The sequence below is a fragment of the Tyto alba genome, unplaced genomic scaffold, assembly GCF_018691265.1.
Source record: "Tyto alba isolate M040663 unplaced genomic scaffold, T.alba_DEE_v4.0 Super-Scaffold_1000006, whole genome shotgun sequence".
Taxonomy (NCBI): Eukaryota; Metazoa; Chordata; class Aves; order Strigiformes; family Tytonidae; genus Tyto; species Tyto alba.
In genome coordinates, this window is record NW_024881272.1 from 3,947,087 (window position 1) to 3,970,878 (window position 23,792).

At 39.8% G+C, this 23,792-nt stretch overlaps 1 protein-coding gene across 1 annotated transcript in view; it reads right to left on the reverse strand.

The window, feature by feature from the left end:
- Positions 1 to 23,792, reverse strand: part of RC3H1 (ring finger and CCCH-type domains 1) — a 67,569-nt gene that overhangs the window by 14,288 nt on the left and 29,489 nt on the right. The window contains 14 exon segments of the mRNA XM_042786395.1: positions 48 to 213; positions 215 to 259; positions 3,559 to 3,711; positions 4,325 to 4,456; positions 5,566 to 5,942; positions 8,002 to 8,219; positions 8,556 to 8,837; positions 12,349 to 12,461; positions 14,397 to 14,515; positions 16,689 to 16,821; positions 17,991 to 18,191; positions 19,019 to 19,194; positions 20,324 to 20,563; positions 21,899 to 22,019. Of these exon segments, the coding sequence (XP_042642329.1) occupies positions 48 to 213; positions 215 to 259; positions 3,559 to 3,711; positions 4,325 to 4,456; positions 5,566 to 5,942; positions 8,002 to 8,219; positions 8,556 to 8,837; positions 12,349 to 12,461; positions 14,397 to 14,515; positions 16,689 to 16,821; positions 17,991 to 18,191; positions 19,019 to 19,194; positions 20,324 to 20,563; positions 21,899 to 22,019 (2,476 nt within the window).

Sequence of the window (23,792 nt, forward strand, 5' to 3'; positions counted from 1 at the left end):
TAAAGAAAACAGCAACATCCAGCAAAATCCAGGAGCACACATCCTACCTGAAATGACTGATTTGGTGGTAGCTCCCTGAACCGCCATGGCCTGCATGGGACCAGAATTCTGGTACATCGCTTTGGAAGTACGAGAGATAGCCCCAAATCTCGACACAGTTGGTCGGTCTCCAAATGGAATGAGGTCATCATCACCAGTTTCTGCTGCTCTCCGCTTGCATGTCTAATCGCTGGTCACGCATGGCCTTACTATCTACGTTCTAGACAAGATATGGAAAAGGCAGTCAAAAACTTATTCAGAAATGAACTGAACCACATACAATACTGGTACCAGCCTGTTGTAAAAGGTAAGTCTCTTTTGTAGTCTCTATTCCATCTCATCCTACAACTAGTCTTCCTATTCTTCAGTTTACAACTCCCCTGTCAGAGCTGATGTCTCTTTAATGGTCTAACTTAAGATGACCATGACTACAACCTCTCTGAAGCAGTTGCATGATTAATTGCTACAAATCCAGAAGGGAACAGCAGAATAAAGAAATTAAGACAGAAAAAGCATAATGGAACAGAAGGGGAGAAAGACTCCAGAACGAAGTCAGAGAGAAGATCAGTGGGCATCTCTGAACAACACAAACTCCTTTCAAAGGCCAAAAGAAATTTCTCCGAGGCCCAGTGTTAAGAATCATATCATCTAGTAGCCTGCAGATGACTCAAATGGGAATTATTCTGTATAGTGCTTACCTGGACATGTCTAGCACATCTTTTCAGGCACATTTTTCATTATGCAGTAGTACTGCTTGGAATATCCCAGTTTCTAACTCCGTTTCAGACTCAAACACCTTAATGGGTCAGCAAATGAACAGATAAAATGTTCTCTCTCTACTCAGAGAGCTTTGCCAAGCAGCCACAAAGGAAAAGATGTGCACAGAAAACAAGCTTGATTTAGCAGGGTAAGTCAATTTGACTTAACTTATTTAGAAGAAGAAACAGCAGATCGCCATAAAAGATTTTTAACAAAGCTTTTCCTGGGATAAAGTTAGGTCACCTATGTGAAGTTAAGTCACCTGGAATAACTTAAAAACACAAGGAAATAGGGTGTTTCCATGAATAAAAATATTTTTTTAAAAAGCTTCCTCAACACAAAAGAAACAAAAAAAATACACTACCCCCAAATAATCACCCCATCCAGATAAACACAAAACAGTAACAGAAACACACTCAATTAAAAAAAAATTAGGAAAAGTGCTTAGTTAAATGGTAAAGCTGTCTGTTGGCTGGCAGAAAGCGTAACAGAACAAGAATTGCCAAAATTGAGTTAAGACTCTGCTGAAGAAATAACACTGTAGCACGGTGCTGTATGCAGCAAAAAGAACAAAGTAAGTGGGGCTACTATACAAAGAGGTGCCTGTCTAAGGGCTAAAAACTTCAGTTTGGTTCAAAACTAAAAAAAAAAAAAAAACCACCAAACAAAAAAACCCCACCAACCACCACCACAAAAAAAAAAAAAAAAAAAGGAAAATTAAAATTAAAATTAAAGAAGTATGGTCCAAAATTAAAAAGAAAACTCAGCAATCTTTCAGTGAGGATAAGTATTGCGAGAAACAGACAAGATAACATAGCTAAGTCAGGAATAAAGGGGTGAAAATAGCAGTCACAACTGTGTTAGAAGCTAAACTCGATAAATGTAACATGTCGAAATTGGAAGAGGCATTAGACAGCATCTACTTTGGAATTCTGGAAAAAAAAAAAAAAAAGACAATTTAATCTTGAGTCCATAGGATGATAGTACCACTTTTAACTTACTTCCATTTACTGAGTGGGATAATAAAATCATGAAACTGCAATGCCATCTGCATAAAATCCAGCATTATGCACTCTCAGATGATACCATTGCTATCCTTGAAAAAAGGAATCTCTTAGGAACAATAAAAAAAAGGAAGAATTAATTCACTTGCCACTTTCAGTGAAGGTCTCCTGAGAATTTTTTCTTGTGAGGAGACAAAAACTGAAAAGCAGAGATCCTCTTTGCTTATATGAAAACTAGCTCTGGGGCAGAAGAATGCTTTGTTTAGCAATGAAGAAAGGAGGCTGCTTCTCTAGAACCCTATTACTTAATCGTGTTCTAGTTTCTTTGCACAGTTTTCTAGCAGCAGGAATGAAAGACAAGAGCTGTTTGTTGGTTCCTGAATGCCGCCACTTGGACAGCAACAAGCCAATTCTGAGTAATCTCAGTACTTCCTCAGGTCAAATGTGACAATGTTACGACTCAAGGCAAACACATTCTGTGGGAAAGACAGCAAAAGGACATGTAAAAAACCCAAGCTGCAGATGAAATGTCTCTTCTTGCTCTTTTTTCTGGGAGAAAGTACGCCTTTTTGCTCCCATTTCACAGTGGCTTCGAGGTCTTGCAGTAAAGCAATTCAACAAACAGAAACCAGACACATTCAATTCCAATGAGACAGAGGGGAAACAGGGAAGTCTGTCTGTGGGCAAACAGGAGAAGCTGGACAGAAAGACCCTACAATTTTGTTAAGTGGTTGCAACAAGTGAGCACCTGCCAACAGAAGAATAAATTCTGGATAAAAATTTATTCCCCCTCCTCTTAATGGCCAAAGAAAGGTCACCATGACAGTGACGGTATATAAACAAAAGATGATAGAACATTTTTGCAGGTGGGAGATGAAGGAATGAAACCAGATGCCCCTCTGCAAAACAGTCCCTCAGACTAAACAGTCCTTTTTCTTGAAGACCTGGATGCCCTTCTACCTGCATGGGCTACCAGCCTACTCCTTGCTGTTCAGTGACACTTAAATGTTAGGAAGAAACATAAGAGTGGTGGTATTTCAGAATCCTATTTCTTTTCTTCTCCATTCATGACTCCCAATAGTTACACCCTCACAGCCCCTTCTTTTTGCAACACTGACCTAGCAAAAAAGCAGCAGCACAAAATAAAATTGCAGCCAGACACCCACGGCTTCAGTGAAGGACTGCATAAGAACAGCACAGAGTTAGAAACTGCCCTCAGGAAGAATCAGCCTAGTAATTATGTTATGACTATGCTATTTTCAAAAGCTTCATGCAAGTTTGGGGTATTCCCGTGGTCACAAATCAAAGAGTTGTTCAAGTGAAAACTAGTAACGTTTAAAGGTGATTGTTACTGCTGTTAACAAACAATAGCACAAAGTTACACCATCTCCCCCTGACAAAGAAATACAGGAAGCAACAGATGGACATGTTTAATTAACAAGCTGCCAGTACAGAGTCATTTTTGGATTTCAAGTGTAAAGAATCATAGCAAAATATCTCTTGCTATCCATGGCTTTGGAGCAGAGTGGTTTGCCTGCATCTATATCCACAATTTTAGAACAGCTACACAGATGTAAGACTGTTCACAATTAAGAAAACAAAGCACTCTGTGCACTTGCAAATGCATTCTTTGACTGCAATGCACTTTTGAGCTTAAATACAAGCACTACGATCATCCTGGAAAACAAACGAAAGCATCTGTCCCAACCCACAGAAGTATCAACTTTTCTGCTGTGTTCCCCTAACCCATACATACCGCCATCTCCACGCTCCTTGCTGCCACAACATCTTTGGGTTTTGCATCTTTGGTTCCAATGTAGGAGCCGATGGTGTCACAGGACCAGGGAGAGTACTGGCTGTAGTCATTTCCTTTGTATTTCCCAGCTACCTTCAGGTCTTCATCCAAATACTGTACAAAAACAAAAATCTGGTTCTGTAAGTGAAGGGAAGAAGTAGCTTCACAGTCACCACTACTCAGTTCAACAGCAGTGAACTTGAAGAAAAACACCAGCAGGATTATTTTTTTATCAGATACATCACCATTTGGAATTGGGCCATGGCAAGCATGAAATGTGTGAAATTCTGATCAGCTGGCTACACTCCCAGTGCTGACTTTCACTTGGCCAGTATGAAAGTGATATTTATTTTGACCTTGGTTAAAAAAAAAATAAACCTTTATCAAACTGTTACTTAATTCTAAACATATCAGGAGCAAATGAAGCAAAGTCTAATAACCATGAAGCTGATTGCCTCAATTAATAATGGCTCAAAACCAACTCTCTAGGTTGCACCAGAAGCAGATAGCTTAGGATCAGTGGTAGATCAGAGAATTAACAGCCAGTTGAGAGACTGTAGACTGCACTATACGGGCTTCCCACTTGGAACATAAAATCTATCCCCCGAACACTTGCCAACACTGTACTCTTCCTATTTTCTTGCTGTCTTCACCTATCGTGACACACAAACTCCATAGTATTTCTAAACATGCTAGTAAGTCATGTTTTTTGTCAAAATATGCTTACCTCCTCTGAATGAAACGGATGAGGCAAGGTTGGTGATGGTGCAAAAGGAGGTGGAGAAATCACCTTCCTTTCCTCTAGCTGGGCCATGATCTCTTTTCTTCGCCGGTGAAGTTCGTCTAGGCTAGGATGAGGCTGAAATGAAGACAGAAATATGTTATGAAATATGGCAAGCACATATTGCAAGCAGAGAAAAATAAGGGGAATAGACAGTATCATTATAATAATAGACTTTAACAAAGTGATTATTACTTACCTGTCAACTTTCATGTTTAATATAGGACATGCACATTCCTACACTGGCCAGAGTGTTAGTTCAAGACACTCTAAAGGCAAGGAATGTTATTTGCCTAAAACTGATTAGATTCTCACCTAACCCAGTGTTTTTAACTTTAAAACTACTAATCTTTTAACTCACAGGTAGGTAGCTCAACACAGAAAAGTTTCCACTGGAACACATCCTAGCATGACAAGTCCCCATTTCAGTCACATGGGGGAAAAGTGCTAGAACCCTACAGATGATAACTAGTCACAGTTAGTTTGCATTTATTATTAATTTTGCAATAGAGCTAAACATCCAATAAACAGTGTTAAATTCAAAACAGAAAAATCTGTAAACTACATTAAAAATGCTTCCTCGACTCTGCAATATGATTCAGAGCCTTTAATCTCAGTGACAGCTACGTAAATCCTACTATTCTACAGGACTCAGTTCCAGCTGGTGATTTACCAAAATAAGTTTGTACACTTTTTACTAGGAAGACCCTCTAGTTTGCAATCTTAGAGAGAAAAAAATTTGGAAGGGCAGAATTTTGAGCTCCTTTAAATATGTTTGCATATTTATTTATTTAGGCGCAGAGATGGGCGATCACAGAATGCACACACAACCATTTGCACACACTGTATTTAATCTGTGCTAGAAGGAGAATGGCCCTCTCCAGCCTAATCTTTGTTGGAGAAGCCAGGGCTGTATGAGACTTTTAAACTTAACTACAACGCTTTTCTGCTTCCAGCACTAAGTAGCAGCCCACTCCTTTACATATTAACATCATTACCATTGTAGGGTTGACCGGTAACTAAACTGCCTTCCTGTTTTTGATCAGCTTTGTCAACAGTACCCCTTCATAAAGTTCAAACTTCTAATTCCTCACAGAAACCATCACCTTACAGCAAAAATATTCAACTTAAGTAGTTCGTACTTTTCTCTCTCCAACAACTACAAAAACGCAATATAAACAACCTACCCTATGGCATGAAGGTCTGATCTGACTGATATGGGGAGCCACTGGGCAATAACCCTCTGTTTGCTGGTATCTGTCTCTGGATTCGGGTACGTAGGAAGGTACAGCTGCTTGTGGGATCTCGATGGGTACAGGGCTCCCTCGGACAATCTCCTCTCGCTGGTATGGCTGGACAGGGGGATATACGCGACGGCTGTCGTAGTGCGGTGGGTAGATGGGCTGTCCCATGGGGGGATACTGCTGTGGCTGTGTGTACTGTGGGCTCACCACACGATCCTGAAGGTAGGGTGGGTAATGGTCTAAATAAGGTGGACCGGGCTCGGGAGCTGATGGAGGAGGTCGGACAAAGCGAGACATGGACTGAGTGGGGTAGTAAACTCCTGGAATAAGGCAAGAGGAAAAAACAAGCGAGATACAGAAAGCGATCATCACAACTGTCCAGAAAAATTGTTTCAAATACTCCAGTCTGCAAGTTTCATGAAGAAAATGTATAAATTATTTCACATTCGTTGTTTGTCCATACTGTCTAACTGGTATTTCTACTCAAAAATTAACCACAGAAAACCTTGAAAAGGCAAAAATTGATCCAAAGCTCAAGAGACACAGTTTAATTATCTAAATAAGAAACCAGCAAGGTATAAAGGTTACAGTAGCTGGAGAAGAAGCAGTGAGACTGAGCTCACCACAGGTGCCACAGCAGTTCTGCTAGCATACCAAACAGAAATAATTCACTAGAGTGTCTCTGCGGATTGGCATGAATGCGTTTCGTTAGTGTTGTGGTTTGACCCCAGCCAGCAATTAAGCACCACGCAGCCGCTCGCATACTCCTTCCCCTTCCCAGTGGGATGGGTAACAGATTCGAAAAAAAAAATTTGTGGGTTAAGATAAGAACAGTTTAATAACTAAAATATAGTAATAACTACAACAACAATAAAATAATAAAAACAATGAAAAGGAATATACCAAAGAGAGCAAGCAATAATACCCAAGGAAAGACAAGTGATGCACAACACAATCGCTCAGCACCACTGTCCGATGCCCGAGCAGCCATCGGCCCCTCCCGGCCACCTCCCCCCAGTTTCTATACTGAGCAGGATGTCCTATGGTATGGAACAGCCCCTTGGCTAGCTCGGGTCAGCTCTGCTAGCCACGCTCCCTCCCAGCTTCTTCTGCACCCCCTCGCCGGCAGAGCACGGGAAACTGAAAAATCCTTGACTTAGGGTAAGCACTGCTCAGCAGCAACTAAAACATCAGTGTGTTATCAACATTATTCTCACACTGAATCCAAAACACAGCACTGTGCCAACTACTTGGATAAAAATTAAATCTATTCCAGCTGAAATGAGGACAGCTAGACAAGACCTAAAAAATAAACTGAAGATTAGCCTGTACATCCTTATCAATGCAACTAAAATGCAATTTGTCCCAACATATCAGAGCCACTACCTGTGTAAAGAAACTTGGATTAATTAGAATTTAAAGGTATCTAAAGATTTGTTCTACATCTTGAATAGTAGGAAGAAATTTCATTACTGTGATTCACCAGAGACTTCTGAGATCTCTCCTAGTTAAGTGCACGTTTCAGTAATCTCTCGTATCTCTGCATAATTTAAAAATGTGCATGAATTATGCACAACATAAACAATGTGTGCATCAAATTTTGTGGAGAACTCAGATCTTCATTTGCACACAGTAATCAAATGTAACCTTTTTTTTTTCCTTCAAAATGCTCCGTGACTTCCTCAAAAATGGTGTGTCCCCCACCTTTCCTTTCTAGGGCTTTTTCTTCTTTCAGTCTTTCATTCCTTATTTTTCTTTCATATTAATGTCACTTTATGTCATTTCTCTCACCAATCATATGTTGCATAACAATCATTCCCTGTCTTTATACACAGCCATATCTTTTCTTTTTAACTTCCTTCAGTATTATGTTTCTCCACTTGGTCTCTTTATACTTAGAACTTTTCCTTTCATCTCCTTTCTTATGTTTTCTTTTTTTTTGTGCCCAGCCCTTCTCCAATTTCACTTGTCTCTAACCATCACATGCATGTGCAGACATTTCTGAAACACTCATACACGTTTCATTAAAGACGTAACTGATTTCATCCCTCAAGCATAAAGCCCTTTGCCGATTAAACTTTATTTCTGTCTTCCCTGAGTCAAATCGAATTAAGGCTTACCAGATCCTTGATCTAGCCTAGTTGGGAAGAACTGAAAGATTTGCTGCACTGGATGGATACAAACTTCAGTGCAAGTGAAAAACAGAGGTCCTCAATTAAAGCATAAAAAGCCTGCCAGCTTCCATTTTATTCTGTCAGCACCACATTAGTGCCTACAGTCCATGTGATATGCAAGAGAACTTAAGAGCTTAAGTAAACACCAGAGCAGGAAGAAAATCACTGTGAAAATGAAAGATATAGAGCTTGGTCTCAAACTTACCTTGTTGGTAGGGTGCTGGCTCAAATGGTGGGGCCGCTCCTCTAGGATCCTGATAAAACATATCTGCTTGCTGAGTATTATACAACTGAGACCCTCGTGGTACCATTTGCAACTGCTTGGTGACAGATACTGAAGGCAGATCTGTCGGTGCCCGAGTGGGCACAGGATGAGGGTTCACTGGTAAGGCAGAAATAGAGCTTTTGGGGACAGATTCCAGCCTAAAAAGTAGAAAGATGTGACTGCTCATTAAAGCCTGACATAGCACACTGTACTTGCCAACGCAGTTCTTTGTCTATATTCTGCCTTCTGAAGACATATATCACCATCTCCAATTAAAATACAAGCAAACTGGGAAGTAAAGCAGTTTAGAGTTTTAGCTTTAGTTTTCTACTCTATTATTTAATCACTTAAAAAAAACCAAAAAAATAAAACAAACCACAAAAACAACCCCCAAACCCCTGTTCTGTTTGTTTCCTTCCCAGAGAATGAGTTTACTTTGTTTTTACTGCATATTTACACACCACACTTTGAAAAACAGTTAGAAAGACCCGTACAAGTCAGGAGGGGATCCAGGGGCACTGCTACTCAGATGGTCCATCTTCCCTGGCTTCAGAGCAGTTTCGTAACCGGAGTCAGTCCCTCGAGAAATAAGTTGCGTCACTGTGCTGCCTGTTGACACAATTCCATTTGGCAGAGCAGAAGTTTTCCTATTGGGCAAGTCCACTCCCCCTTCCTCCGAGAGGATAGCTCCTGAAGGCAGGCCCACCTCATTTAGCTGGCCCAGGGAGGCACTCAGGGGTCTTCTGGGAACCAGACGCTTGTTCATTTTGCGGAATCTTCATAAAAAGAAACCACACATCAAAAATTGAAACAAAACAAAACAAAAAACCAAAAGCAGTTGCACTTTCAGGATTTTTCAAACAGATGCTACCAAAAGCTTCAAGTCAGAACTCAAGTTCTCCGGGGGCTTGTGAGAAATCTATTACAAATATCTGTTAGACTGGAACTTCACTGCTCTTTGAACTGTTAATAGCAGTTGCAATGAGAAGAATAAGGATGAATTTTAATGACAAGTACACCAAGAATTCACAGCTGAACTTCCCATAGCACGTTTAAAATCTCATTTCCTGTACATATATGCATTTCAACTGTACAGAAGAAAACTATAACCAAACATCACATAAAATACTACCTATAGTAACAAAGGCTTCAGAACAAGAATCACAGACTATTCAAGTATATTTTATTCAGACAAGAAACTAATAGCAGAAAATTAAAGCAACAAAAGATTAACGGATTCTCTTTTGCACCACTTGCCCAACAGTAAGCCAAGTCAAGCCTTTATTGCCATGTGATATCTTGTAAAGCAGTTTGTTAAGACTTATGTTACTATACCAGTATGCAGCAGTGATTGCAGAAATAAAAACCTCTATGAACACACAATAAAAACCTCTATGAACATAGTGTAATTCCAAAAATCTAACTGCTTCTGATGTGCCTGAACAAACATGAGCCTTTTAACTAATGTTCCACAAAAATCAGCAGACTGATAGTACTAGACCAATGAAGAGAGCAAATTCCAGAGTTGAAGGTCCTCCACTAAACATCCTGCCATTATCTTAAATACCAGAATACAAGTGGGAGGAGATATTTGTAGGCCTGAGTGCTCCTGCTGTTTACACTGCAGAGTAAGAGGCCGTTTCCTATGCAAGAAGGTTTTGACAGGGTTGAAGCCAACAATTTTGCATCCTATCTAACAAGTGAAGTGAAATGGTAACACAACTAGGAAGGTACACACATTATTGTAGAAAAAGGAGGCAGTTAAACTCTATTACTCCATCTTAAAATAATCTTTTATGTTTGCCCACATGTACAGCATTAACAGCAATGCAACAGAGGCAAAAAATAGGCTTTTTGTTGTTTTGGTTTTCACATGTGACTGAGGATGGAGTTAGACAAAGTGTAATCTTGCTATATACGATTCAGCTGTGTATCTCTAAGAGTTCATTGACTATCTTCTAGTCACCTTCCCAACTCGCCATCAACACCCCAATTTCCTGGCTGGATTAATCTTTACCCACATAGTCAAACTATAAATTCAAGCTACAGTGTTGACAGTGGGAATCATTCAGAATACATTAAAAGGGAGTAAACAAACTAGGCTATCACCACAAGCAGCAGCACTTGAGTAGGGACAGACCACAGCTTTCTAAACACATGCTGCTCAGAAGTCCTCCTGGCATCTCACGTCAGCCGTGCAAGTCCGCTGGACACAGGGAAGCCAGAGGAAGCAAGGTACCCAGGCTGAACTTACTGCTTTACTTTGGCACCCTGTTCAACACCCAAACCAGTTTCTCCCTGCAAAGCAGCAGCAGGACACTGGGAAACCATTGCCATGTTCTCCCTGCCAATTACTTCTGGATATCTGCCTCCCATCAGGTCTCTTGGAGGTGCAGTGGCTGATGGCTCCTGACTCTCTGAATGCTTGTACCCAGCTTGCAAGATGAGAAGGACTGGCCATCCCTGCCCAGACATCTACAACACACAGTACGCTCCAGAGGCACAGGTACATGTGTACAGACACCCACTCAAACGTGACAGGAAGAGTTTATATAGCACGCTCCAAGATAAAATACTTAAGGGGAAAAAAAAAAAAAAAAAAAAAAGCTGCACAGTGCTGTCCTCTGGGTTATTCTGAACAATTTTATGAATCTTTGTTGCAGTCTCCACATGTGCAGGACACAAAAATAATCTAAAAACTTTAATACTTGCCCATGTACACTGAGTCTGGTCTTTGTCCCTTGCCAAAAGGGAAATCAGCTGCTGTTTAAGCAAGTCTAGATTATAATTTGCTATCTGAGGTATTACCACATATTTCCCCATAACCTTCCTGCAAACTTAAAGCTATATATGAGATACAAGGACTACATAGCAACAGTGATGCATATTATTCATACTAAACATTTTTAAAAGGAGAAACACTAATGCAGTATCTCCTCAAAGGAATTAAGCAAAGATGAAAGCTACAAGGAAGAATTGGAACTCAAAGTTCCCCAACCACCTACAGAAATGGCTGCAACCTGGAACAGAAGCATCATTCACTTCACCTCACTCCACAACAAGATTACTACTAAGGCGCACATGCCAGTCTGGATAAAATAGGCCTCTTCCACCTGCAAAGCTCACAAACAGTCCTTTTTGATACAAACAACTAGTTCAGAGGTACTAACACTGACTCACCACCTTTGTTAACCATCCAAACCAGCACTACCAATCTCTATTTTCTTGACACCATGACAAAAGGGGAAAACCCCCAACTATTTCTGCAGAACACAAGTATCAAAGTCCTATTCTCTGTTCATTTGAATAACTGACTTTGTCATTCTAACACCACATGCGCTGCTCTCTTCTCCTTTCTGTTTTGCCTATGCACTGTATGCTGGCTACACAGTGAACTTGCCGTATTAATGCTTCAAGTTTTAGATTTTTAAGGAAAGAAAATAAAAAAGCAAGACTGCATATAATGTCCAAATCTTTGGAGTTTTTTTCTGATTAAAAGCACCTTTTCTTTGAAAGAAGTGAATTATTTCAGCCCAAACCCCAAGTCACAAGCTACATACGCTGCACAGAATACATTTTATTTATTTAACTCTTAAGCAATCCATTTTTAGCTTAAAAAAAAAATTTTAGAACAACCTTCAGAACAGCAGCATCTTGTTCTTGGATGTTTGGGTGCCCCCTCTATATCTGTAATGAATGTAGCTTATTTGCTACAGACTCCATATGACCACCATTTAACTCTTCAACAATAGCTTTAACCACTTCTAGGTTACTGCACATGCAATCTGTCAAAGTTTCAACAGTTTAACAACTTTGTAGGAAGAAAACTTGCAATGCTCCTTTTTAGCTCTCTGGATAGGCCTAGCAGCACAGAAGAACAAGAGTACCCCTACATCTGGAAAACTGCCAGCAACCTACTTCTCACACCTGAATATAAAGGCAAGATGAGAAAAATCACAGAAATAAACAATAATAATGGATGCAGGCAAGCAGCATGTTTAGTCACGTTTAAGAAATAATAAAAATAGCCCACCTCCAAAATCTCAAATAACCCATGTGTAAAAATCAAACTTCCCGAGCTGCATTACTGCTGAACAAAGCAAAATAACCTGTATTTAACAACGAACAGTTCCAAAACTTAAGATATTACTTACAAAATTTTTAACATCTTGCTAATTTAACAGACAAGTTATGCCTCCTCTCCCCATTCCTAGATATGATAAATAACTCTCATCCATAAGATGAAGAATAGATTGGACTGATTTCTACTATAAGAGGTACACTTACTTTTCTAGCTCCTCCTGTGAATGTGCAAAGGTGCAGCTGGCCCCTCGGGGACATCCTCCTCTCTGCTTCATGTCTCGGCACATGTATGTCTTGTACTTGCTGTGCTGAGGAGGCTGACAAGGTTAGAGAAATCAGGTGAGATACATGAATATAAGATCACTTAACCAAGAGCAGAACATAGCCTCTTATTAAAGGCCTGATGTTTGTTGATAATTCCTTCAATTTAAACGTTCCAGAAATACCTAATGTGAAAGAAATCACTGGAGCAGTATTCATGTTTCATTCTTCAACATAACTAACAAATTCAAGAGTAGATATTTTGACAAGTAAGTTGCTACCAGGTTTTTAAAACATTTTTATCCAAATTCCTTACTGGAGCTTGACTGGAGAACAGCTGTATGGTTCAGGTTAAGTAGACAAAACTGGTACAGGCTGAAAAAAGTTACCATGCTTAATCAGAAATTGCCAAATTTTCATCCAGCTTTGTGGTAGAGGGAAAAGAAATACCATTTAGTCAGTTACCTTCTCCTTGCTTTCTGTTAGCTCAAAATGGCACTTAAGTATCCCTTTCATCTCTACAAGAGTTAAATTTCATCAAGTTGCTTTTACCCCCTCTGAACTAAAAAAATCTCTTAACTATTTATGATAATTATTTCTGTCAATAGTTGAGGATGCAATCTCATTCCTACACAGAGCAGCAGGGTATGGGTTGTCTTCTGTATTTTTACGTTTCCCAAGAAATAACTTACTGCAGTCTTGCTGCCGGCATAAATACCCATTTGCCAGTCTCTCTAAATACATTCTGACAGAAGGCCAGAGGTGGTCTCAAAGATGTTTAAGTTCCTACAGTTTTTATGGCAGAATTAAATCAGAAATACCCTCTTAGAGTTCCCACTGAGGGAAAGGTCTGTAAAAGTAAACTCTTGCTTTCTGAGAAACTCAGCCAAAAGATGTAAATCTGTAAGAAGCCATCTGCAAACTGATTTTTTTTTTTTGCCATCTACTGTAGTGAAAAAAAGATTTAGGCAGGGTGCACATAAACTGCACGGTCTTCTGCTAGCCACTGCTGCCAGCCAGCAAAACTCTGCCCAATACTCAGCACATGTCCCGTTTCCTACTTGGAAGGCTTTGGGTTTCCCTTCCAAGCAGCACAGCATGTACCAGGCCTAGGTGATGGTCTCAGAGTAAAAACTATCACTGTTTTTCCCACCCAGATTTTCACTTGTGTATCCCTCCTGCTTTTCCTTTTGCTAGTAACAGTGCTCATTAGGCGTTCCAGTGAATGCAAAAAGGTAAAACAGCAGAAGTAATTCACTCTAATTTTGCCTCTTTTCCTTCTTTTTTGGGCAGAGATAACCTTTCTACTAGTTCAGCTCCCCGAATCAGCTCTCCAAGAGGATTAGAGCCAATGCAAGGGAGGGAGTGGGAATGTGTGAGAGACAGCTCTGTCTTTCAGCAGCAGCTAGCATTTATATCAACTTAGCTATACAATGAAATGAGATCAAAGGAACATGTGATAACTGAGATAAGCTACTATATGTATCCTGTTTCTGATACAGAAAGTTTTGCTTCAGGAACTCGTATGGTACCTTTCCATGAAGTCTTCCCAAATCTTTAAACTTTACAGACCATTTTAAGCACGGGTAATAAGAATCATTTCATTAACACAGAGCCATCTGCCTGAAATGTGTCACATGAAAACAAACCCAAGAAAATTCTCAAAGATCACAGTGCTAGGCACCCCAGCTTCTTCCCCACCCTCTAGTCAGGAGGGTTGTTTATTCATTTCCCTAAGCGTGCAGCTGGATCAGACTGTTTCAGCCTAGTGAGCTGTGCAAATTATTGCAACAGGTATTGAGGGGGTGTGCAGGGTTTTGGGTTTTTTCATTTTTCATTTTTTGTTTTTTGATAAATAAGACATAGCAGTGATATTTTTAATCAGCTCCTCATCAAACCAAATCTCTCCAGATAACATTAGTAAACCTCTACTTTTGGACACAGCCAATTCAATTTAGGGGTAAGCATTTCCTAAATGATTTAGCTTTTACCTGTTGCTGATCTGCTCCTTTCTTGCTGTGATTCTGGATATAATCAACTAAGCCATGAACCACAGTCCTTACAGCAACTAGTCCATTTTCCAGTTGTTCCCATGTTGGAGGTGGAGCATCTATTGCATTGACAGCAAGCAGAATATAAGAAGAAAAAGCAAAGTCAGAAGGTTTTCCAAAACCAGGTACAAAGAAACCATCAGTATCACAAAGTTTCACTAGAGAACCCAAAAGATTTTATTGCAAACGTGTGTCATTAAATAAAAAGCGTTCAGAACCTTAATTCAGGGATATATACCACTTAAAGAATAAATCTACCTATAGACTCAAGATTGTACCACACAAAATACCAAATGAGCCAGCAAGACTATCATTAGCATGTCGAATTATTTCCTTTTACCAAAACTTTCATATCCCACAAGAACTCCAGACTAAATGCATTGTACAAACTGCACATAACGGAAAAACAAACAAAAGACTGAAAATTCCTCTTCCCACTCAGACCCCCTGTAGGTAAAACGATTCTGTACAAACACCGTCATCACTGGCCTAGACCACGCAGGCACAGTCACTGAACAGCAACAGAAATTGATGCTTCTCACATGGAAAAATGTCACAAGGCAAATCAGTGTATCAGACCTCCGTCTAACACACAGCAGTGTGAATAAATTGTACAGACCTAATTCTATAGGGACACTTGTTCTTTCCAGACAATTTACTTTTCTAATCGTTTAATCTGTTCCAGCAGATGACGCTCCCACCGCGTACCTAAATATCCTGCTGCAAAACACAGGGCTTCAAAGTGCTTCACTAAGCGCCCTTCAAAATCTTTAGCACAATGACATTCTATTCCACTAAAAAGGACTAAATTCTTCCAGAGGAACTTCAGCGTACCTATAGAACAGCAGGGGAGCAACTCAACAGCACACAAGAGAAACGTCAAGATCAGCCCCTGCTACTGCAACTGAGCGAGGCTATTAGTGACTCCACTTTCCATATCAGCCTTTGCAGTATTTCCAGTACACACACAGCTTTGCCCTTGACTTGTTACAGTATGAAAGATTTGGGAAGAAAGCACTACATCTCCTTTAGCTGCAAAGTACAACTGGTCTTCATTTGAAAGGTAAGTGGATTTGTTTAAACACACAGACACCAAGAACTACAGCTTTTCACCTCCTTAAGTCATAGTTTATGGCCTTCACACTATTTTGATATTAATATTGATTTTGCAAATACTAACAGGTATAAAATAAAGCTTCAGCCACAGCACTCTCCATTCCGTCCCTTCCCTTCTGCCTCAGGCAGTTTATCTTCAAAGTGCTGTTGACTTTTTCAACAATTTTCATCTTTCTCTCCTCTGTCAATGGCTTAGGTTTTATTTCCCAGTCACACTCTTTCCAACTAACTTCCCCTTCCCAGGCTTTCACACCTTTGCAGAACTACATATTAACAAGAAAAGTACTAAATTGCTCAGGATAACAAATCTTTCATGTCTAGACTGACTTTTTGCCCAGCTTCTGTCTATTCAATCTCTCAAAATTATACTTGGGAATGCAAAATTGTTTACATAAAAGATGCCTTATGATTTTAAGATGCCTCTAAGAGAGCCTTCTGAGTGCAGTGTCTCAGGTCAAAAACTAGAGACCTCAGGGTCAAAAACTAATACACAGAATCTCTAAAACAAACAAAAGGACATACAATTTTTAGATAAATTAATGGAAATCCTTAATCTGATGAGTGTTTTCTTGAAGACTTCCCTTAGTTTGTAAAGAAATTATTTGGGCTGGTACAGAACTGGAGAGAAAAATATATCCCAGAGTGACTGGCTAAGGCTCTGCATTAAGTACAGTCAATCTTCCTGTTGCTTTGCAAATCTGGTTTCACATAGAAGCCTGTGTACTAAAAAAGGGAAAAGGAGGAAACCAAGACTGCTGCCACTCCTCCCAGTTAGCATTGCCCAATATCAAGTATACCATGTAACCTCAGAGGATTATATGTATTCAACATCCTCATGCATGCTCACCCAGTGCTGCCAAACAAGGAAGCTTTCTTCAAAGAAGTGGGGAAATAATTCCTGCCAACCTTTTGAATCTATTTTAGCTTCAGAATAGTTCAGTTCCTCACACAAGATTACTGCTCTTTCCAGGCTGGTTATGAATACAACTCAAGAATCAAGTTTATGAGTTAGATGATGTTTCCTTCTACTTCATGAACAGCTTTCAATCCTTCAACAGGATTCATCCTCTTGCTAAACTATGAGTTAAAGGTTTTTTATAAAACACCTAGACTTACCTGGACTGGGATCAATATTTGCCAGGAGCTCTAGGTGAGGTCGAAGACGATTCAGGTTAGCTGGATCTCCAGTCCTCTGCAGAGCAATAGTTAATTCCTGGACACTCTGTGCAAATGAGGCTGGGGTCTGCAACTTAAAAAAATTATAATAATTAACTTTCTAAAGGCAAAGCAATCTTCATGGTTTCTGAAAGTTGCTCCACAAGCTCCCAAGAGCTGTCTTCCAAAACTGGAGTAAAATGTTTTTCTGCACAAGCCCATTTCAGTCAGCACCTTCTATTAAATTCCTTCTCTGGCATAAAGAACACACAGTTCTTCGACACTGCAGGTCAAAATACAGCTCTAAATAGACAAAACAAAGGCTGGTGGTATTTCTAGCAACGTAACCTATTTCTTTTCTATGCTGTGCTGCCACCCAGAAAAAAAAGATACAGACTATTAGAAACCACTTAAGTTAGATTTCTGAAGAGTCAAATATCTCCAGTCTCTGAACCAAGAGGTTTGTACCCTGCTTTAAAATGAGTACAGTAGACAATAAGGAGCAAGGTGGTTGAAGGGTGAAGATAGCTAGCAACATTCCATTTACTAACACCACACAATTTCAGTGTTCAAAATCATTTAAAATCTACCTAGATCCTTCAGGAGGTGTCTGGCAGGAACCGTGAAAAGGTGGGCAAAGGCATAAATACACAGCAGACTCACCTTGAAGCTAATCCTCCTGCACTGCAGCCAAAGCAATCGTTTCACAGTTTTTCTGACCATCCAAGAAGGTTCAGTTCTTCCCACCTAATTTAGTTACTTACATGGGAGTCCCATAATTTAAAAGCCCATTTATCCTATGTTCCCTCTAAACAAAAAGAGATCTGGGCATTTCCAGAGGTCAAGTAATTTTATTCAAGAAACATGATTCCACCTCACTTACTTCAGGTATAGATTAGGGGACTGATTTCCTTTCAAATTTATGCCCTAACTTCCTGCCTGGAAACATGAACCATTAACCCCTGTGACTACACTCAGAGTTATCAGCAGTTCAGAAAGGACACATCCCAGCTGTGTAGCTAATCTTTGGGGCTTCCTGCCTGCAGAAAGAGCTGCAGTAGAAAGAGACGGCAGAGGAGGCAAGATTCATTAGGTTACAAATATATATTCTAATCATTTAGGCCATAAAGGGTTTTGAAATAACAGGGGAAATTATTAATAGGTGAAGTACACATGGGCACAATATTTCAATGCTTGTAACGTGAATTTACATCTACTACAGTCACAAACAAGATAGACCGGGCTGATTTTAGGTGGCTTTACCTTGTCAATGATAGACTGCATGTGGGATTTGTGTGACTGGTCTCCGTATAGCAGTGAGGACCATTGATCTGGTGCAATGCGTAAACCTGCTTCCATAGCTATTTGAACTATCTGGGAATCATGTTCCCTTCTCAGAGCTTCGTAAGTCCGAAATTCCTCCTTCAGTTGCATCAGAGAAGAATCCTCATCTCGCTTTGTCACCTAGTGGGGAGAAGCGAGCCAAATACAATTAAGCAGCATAAACCAGAGATTATGTCAAGTCCAAGGCAAGCAAAATCTTCAGTCAGCAACGAAGTTCCCCTCCCAAACTAAACTGCACTATGATATTATGCAGTTAACATCTAGTTCCTACTAAAATAACACTATTCATAAAATGTAACCACTATGAAATGGGTACCAAACATAATTTATTCAGACTGACCCAGACACTGATGGAAGTGTCACACTTCCTAAACAACGTGACAGCATCCACACTTCTCCAATCAATGTACATTGTTTGTATTGCAGAATTTTGTTTGAGGGTACAATTAGCACCAATAAAGCATTTTTCTCCTCATTTAGCAAAAGTGAATGACATTTAAATTGGGCACCTAAGAATGGACCATTAAATACTGTAAAGTACAGTAAGCAGCTTAAGTTGTCTTTATAGAACTCGGATATCCGCGAGCCTCATATTTCTGTTTCTAACCACACCACTCATTCAACAGAACTGGGGATTTTCCAGCTTTAAGTCTCTCCTAAGGAGATAAATTATGATGGCTTACATACAGGTTTTGTTACTGTGCATCTTTTAAACCTGGACAGGGTCAAAACCTAGCTTTACAGCTTAAAGTTGCAATTTCAGCCTACGCTGCCATCATAGCTGTATGACAAAGAGTACTCCAAACACATGTGGGACTTAAGGAATTGTATTTTCTCTAACTACATATTTTTAGGCACATTTAGTGTTACAGGACAACAAAAATTGAAAGCAAAACCCAATAGTTTTCACAGCATTATGGAATCTCCAAGCAGAATCTTCTTCCTACCTTGAAGCATGAGGCTCTGTAAAGAAGCTGGACAACATGCCCAATGCTAGTTTTAGAAGCCTGAGGAAATCGCGGCTCCAGCCTCTGAACCACAAAGAGAACCAAGACCTTTCGTGACAAAGCAGATCCATCTTCCAGAGCCAGCAGAACTAGCTTTAAAGCCTCCTCTTGCATTGCTGGCGGGGTTGGGGAGAATATGTGGAAAAAAAAGAAACAAAGGATGATAGAACAAGGAAGATTTCTGTAGTTTGTTTTCCTATGATTAGCAGACCAGCTACAACATGCCCCCACATCCTACCCCCCCAACACACACATAAACCTACAGGCAGGAAAGGGAGCTGAGCAAGAAGGCAGGGAAAAGAGGGAAGGAACACTTCCAGATTTCCCAACTGTGGCTGGGGAAAATAGGAATTGTTAAAATAGAACAAATAATGATAATTTTAAAAAATTAAGTATCAGATGATAGGAAGACTTCTTTGTTCCTGTGTATGTGTCTCTCTTGCTTATGAATATAAGTTCTCAAAGTGTATTATCTACATACCACACCTATCCCAGCAGAAATAGCTGACAGGCTGAGGAAGGGCAAGGTTGGTTCCCATACAGGAAAAGAGCAAATAATGCCCACACAAATAAATTAGGTGCTGTAGCACCGCATATTTTGCTAGGTAACCAGCCTCTCTTCCCTGTAGTGATGCAGTTAGCATCCCAAAATTAATCTTCCTTCATTTGTTTCAGTGAGGAAAAGTGTCTATTTTAAGAAATTGGCTTCATATTTCAAGGCATTAATTTTTTGGTCCTCAATAAACAAAGTCAACATTTTCAGTAATTTGGCAAAATTTACTGTTTTAGTATTCTATGAAAAGGAATTTAGTTTCTAAGCACGTAACTTTTAAAAAATGCATACACCACCCCCCCCCCCCAACCTAACAAATCTCTCCCCACAACTGTTTTGTATGTTTATTACCCTAGAAAAGGAAAAGAAGCCATGTCCTGTCACTTCTAGTAACCTTATTTTTCTTAGAAGGGTCTTACTTCTTCAAATAATAGCAAGTGAGAAACTACCTCCCATTTTATCACAAGAACAAAAGAACACGCATTATTTCGAATTTTATGGAAGACTTGCAAAAGTACTAAAAATGCGAGAAAGTCCACGACGGCACGCCAGATTATATTATTAATTCTGAAGACCTACGGTTAAGAAATTAAGCCACTACCTAATAAAATAACTCAGGCAATTTGACACCCATTGATCAATCTTCCTCAATTCTGAATAGCTTCTAGTACAGAAGTACTGACGTTACCTACCTGGTCCAAGGAACTGGCACCCTCTGGCTCTCACTGCAGCCCAGAGGTTGGAAGAGAGCTGCTGAGGATTCTGATGCTGCAGAATGAGCTCTGTGACTGTTCTTTCACCAAGCGACCGCGCTGCACGCATGGCTCTGATCCGCCCTTCTTCCTCCACTAGCTGGCAATGAACTAATGTCACAAGTTTCCTTTGCATGGGACGACTTAGCACGCTCTGAGTAGTACTGTTAAGACCTACACCTTCAAAACAAAATGAAGTAGAAAAAAAGGAAATAAACTACCTCATATTTTCTCCTCTTATGCCAGCCTTCAACCACTGCATTGCAGAAATACAAACCTAGTTCTCCTGATGTCCACTTTGTTAAACAGAACATTAAACAAAAACATATCAGAAGTTCATTTTTGTCAGTTTGGTTTACTCAGCTTTAAAAGCAAACAGTTCCTGGCAGTCTGCTTTCCCACAGGTATAAGTCTTGTGACTGACTGACTTGGCTCTCTAAGAAGGTGGAATCTCTAATGAATTCTCTCCCCACATTGGAAGTCTGTCCTGCACCCTCCCATACAGACTTCCCAGGTGTCTCCTCAAGGGCAGGCTCATACTGCAGTTCTTCCCTTATCCATGGTCTTCAGGGATCACTGCCTCCTTTGACATTTGCCTGTAAGACATTCAGTTTTTTTACCTGTATCTATTATCTCCACTGCTTTGGCCTAGCCAAACTGAACTTGCACGAGTTCAGAACTGTGATGTTTAATCACATGCAAAAACTGTGATTCACAGATGTGCTGGGAGTGACTGAAACCAGGTCAAAGGAACAAGTGACTTGCTAGACATACAGCTGCCATATACCCCGTTCCACAGCACTGAGCTTGTTCATCAAGCCACTACTACTCAGAGCAATACTGCTATCACACTGTACTAGTTGGACAAGCTTGAGACGGCTTTCTGTAAAATTTCAGTTTTGAAAATCTGATGCCCATGACGCTCACCTCTGCTGCTTGGATTAACAGATTTTCCAAGTACACCATATGCAATATAGATAAACTCCATACTCTTGAACCCAGTGCAGTTTTTCTAAATTAGAATTACTCAGATGGACTTAGTTCTTGTACAAGACCTTGCATAAACAGAGTACTAATTTCTCTTGTATATCCTGTATGCAGTAACTTTCTCATTTCAGTTTATGCCTCCTCTACAAACAAGCTGCATTACAACAGTTATCACAAAGCAAAGCAGAACTCGTGGCAGGGGAGATGGGGGGGGAGGGGGAAGGCAGAATTAACTATTTTTACTTAATATGCAGAGGTCAATTCAATTTACAAAGTTTGTCTGAACTTACTATACCTTGGTCAAACACCTTGGCCTTTTCTCAGTATTATTTTTGACATAATGCCTCCACTGACATCTCCCCCTCATCCCCCCCCCCGATGACATAACTTAATGCTTCGGAAATTTATTTCAATTTGTTTTTAAAACTAGGTTTATATTCAAACAGACTAACTAATCATTTGGATAGTTTGTTTTGCATCTTATTTGTTTCCAGCTTTCAGTTTCAAAGGAAACAATGCAGAAACTACCTCTTGCGCTGCTGAGTGGTTTGAGGTACAACGCTAATTCTTCCACACATTTCTTGCCTTCCTCATAATGCTTGGTATCTTCAGCTCCACTACATAAAGTAATTGGCTGCTGCTCAGGAACCTGAAAGGAGAGGACATGTATATCTATGATGAATATGCATAAATAAGTGGCCATCATGCTTACAAACACCACATCAAGCTTGTTAATATCAAGCATTTCCTGTTTTGTTCCCCTTCTGTGGTTTTTTTTTTTTACATTAGTAAGCATTTTTTCAGCTTAAGGAACAAATTGCATTTAAAAAAAAAAATTGGCAAAATGAAGACAAAAAAACTGTAAAGAATTTATGGTTACCAGACTACTTTTATTTAGTGGCTGATAGAAACTAAAAGCAGAAGACCTATTCTATAACAAATAAAGTATTACATGAGAAACATGGCATTTCTCGTAACTACAAAACTTTGGCTGAAATAACACACATATTGAGACATCTTCAAAGCTGGCTGGGCAAAAAAGCTCCACCCACAAAATTAGATGAACCCTGGTTTGCAGGTGAAGTACAGATTCATATCTGGTGCCTCACAGCTCTAAAATAATCCAGGGATAAGTGATTGGAGCTTCTTGGATTAGTGGGAGTAAGATTTAGCAGCAAATATACCAGGACACCCTTGGAACATACTCTGACTAGACCCAGTTATCAAGCAGCAAGATCAAGTTATTCTACACAGTGCATATGAACGCAACCTGCAAGTATTAATTTGACAACACAGACAGCTACATTTTTGTTTGGTGTTGTTTTTTTTTTATTATTATTTGTTTTCTTTTCTTTTTCTTTTGGTTGTAGCATTTATTTCTTCATCCAGACATTCACCAGAAATCAGGATTTTTCAAAGCAATGTTGGACCACCCCTCCCCTCAAGTTATAATTTTGTCTTTCTCCTGTTAAATTCTTAAAGCTTTAAACAAATTTGGGGGTTCAGTGTAGCACTGTACTAACGTTTCTCAGCATCACTATTCAGCAATCAACTCAACATATGACAGTACAGAGAATTGGAATTTCTCACAAGACTAAACACAAGCACTTTTTGCATATGCTATTGAAGTGTAACCAGATCTCAGGCTTCAACTTCTATTTCCAAGTCAATCACTACCCCACTGGCAGTAAGGGCATGCTAATCCCACATAGCTGCTTACAGGGACCAACCCAGGCCCTCAATCTAAAAGCACAAGTCTTTAATGCTTGAGTTAAAGACAGCTACAAACCCGCTAACCTTCACGTGCAACCCAGCCATGCAGAGTAGCATGATGATGGCAGCAGCAAATAAAAGCAATGAGTGTATATATATATATTCACACATACATACATACATACTATATATATATATATGGTAGCCACCACCAAAGTGAACAGGAGCTTTCCAATGACTTCTAACAGAAACTAATCTGTTTCAATCATACAATCACAATTCTACAGGTTTAGATAATTATGCATGCTAAATTGGTAATCTGACATTGCAAAATAAAATGTTACTAGCTACATAACTCCTGCTTTTACAGCAGGTGACAAAAATCTCTGACTAACCTATCAGCTGCAATTAAGAAGGTGATACCACCCCAAAACTAACAAAATCCAAAATGGTCTGGATCAGACACTGCCCCTTTTACTCCTATTAAAGGGAAAAACAAAAACAAATTTAATCACACCAAGACAACAAGGTTACCCTGGACGCTTTTCACAGACTGCAGATACCTTGTGAAGTTTTGGAGGTTTTTTGGTTGTGTTTGAATTTTAGGGATGGAGTGCTGTTTGGGGTGGTTTGCTTTTTGGGTGTTGTGGTTTGGGGGCTTTTTTGTGTGTCTGTAAGCAAGAAAGCTTTCAGCAAAAGGAGATTTTGC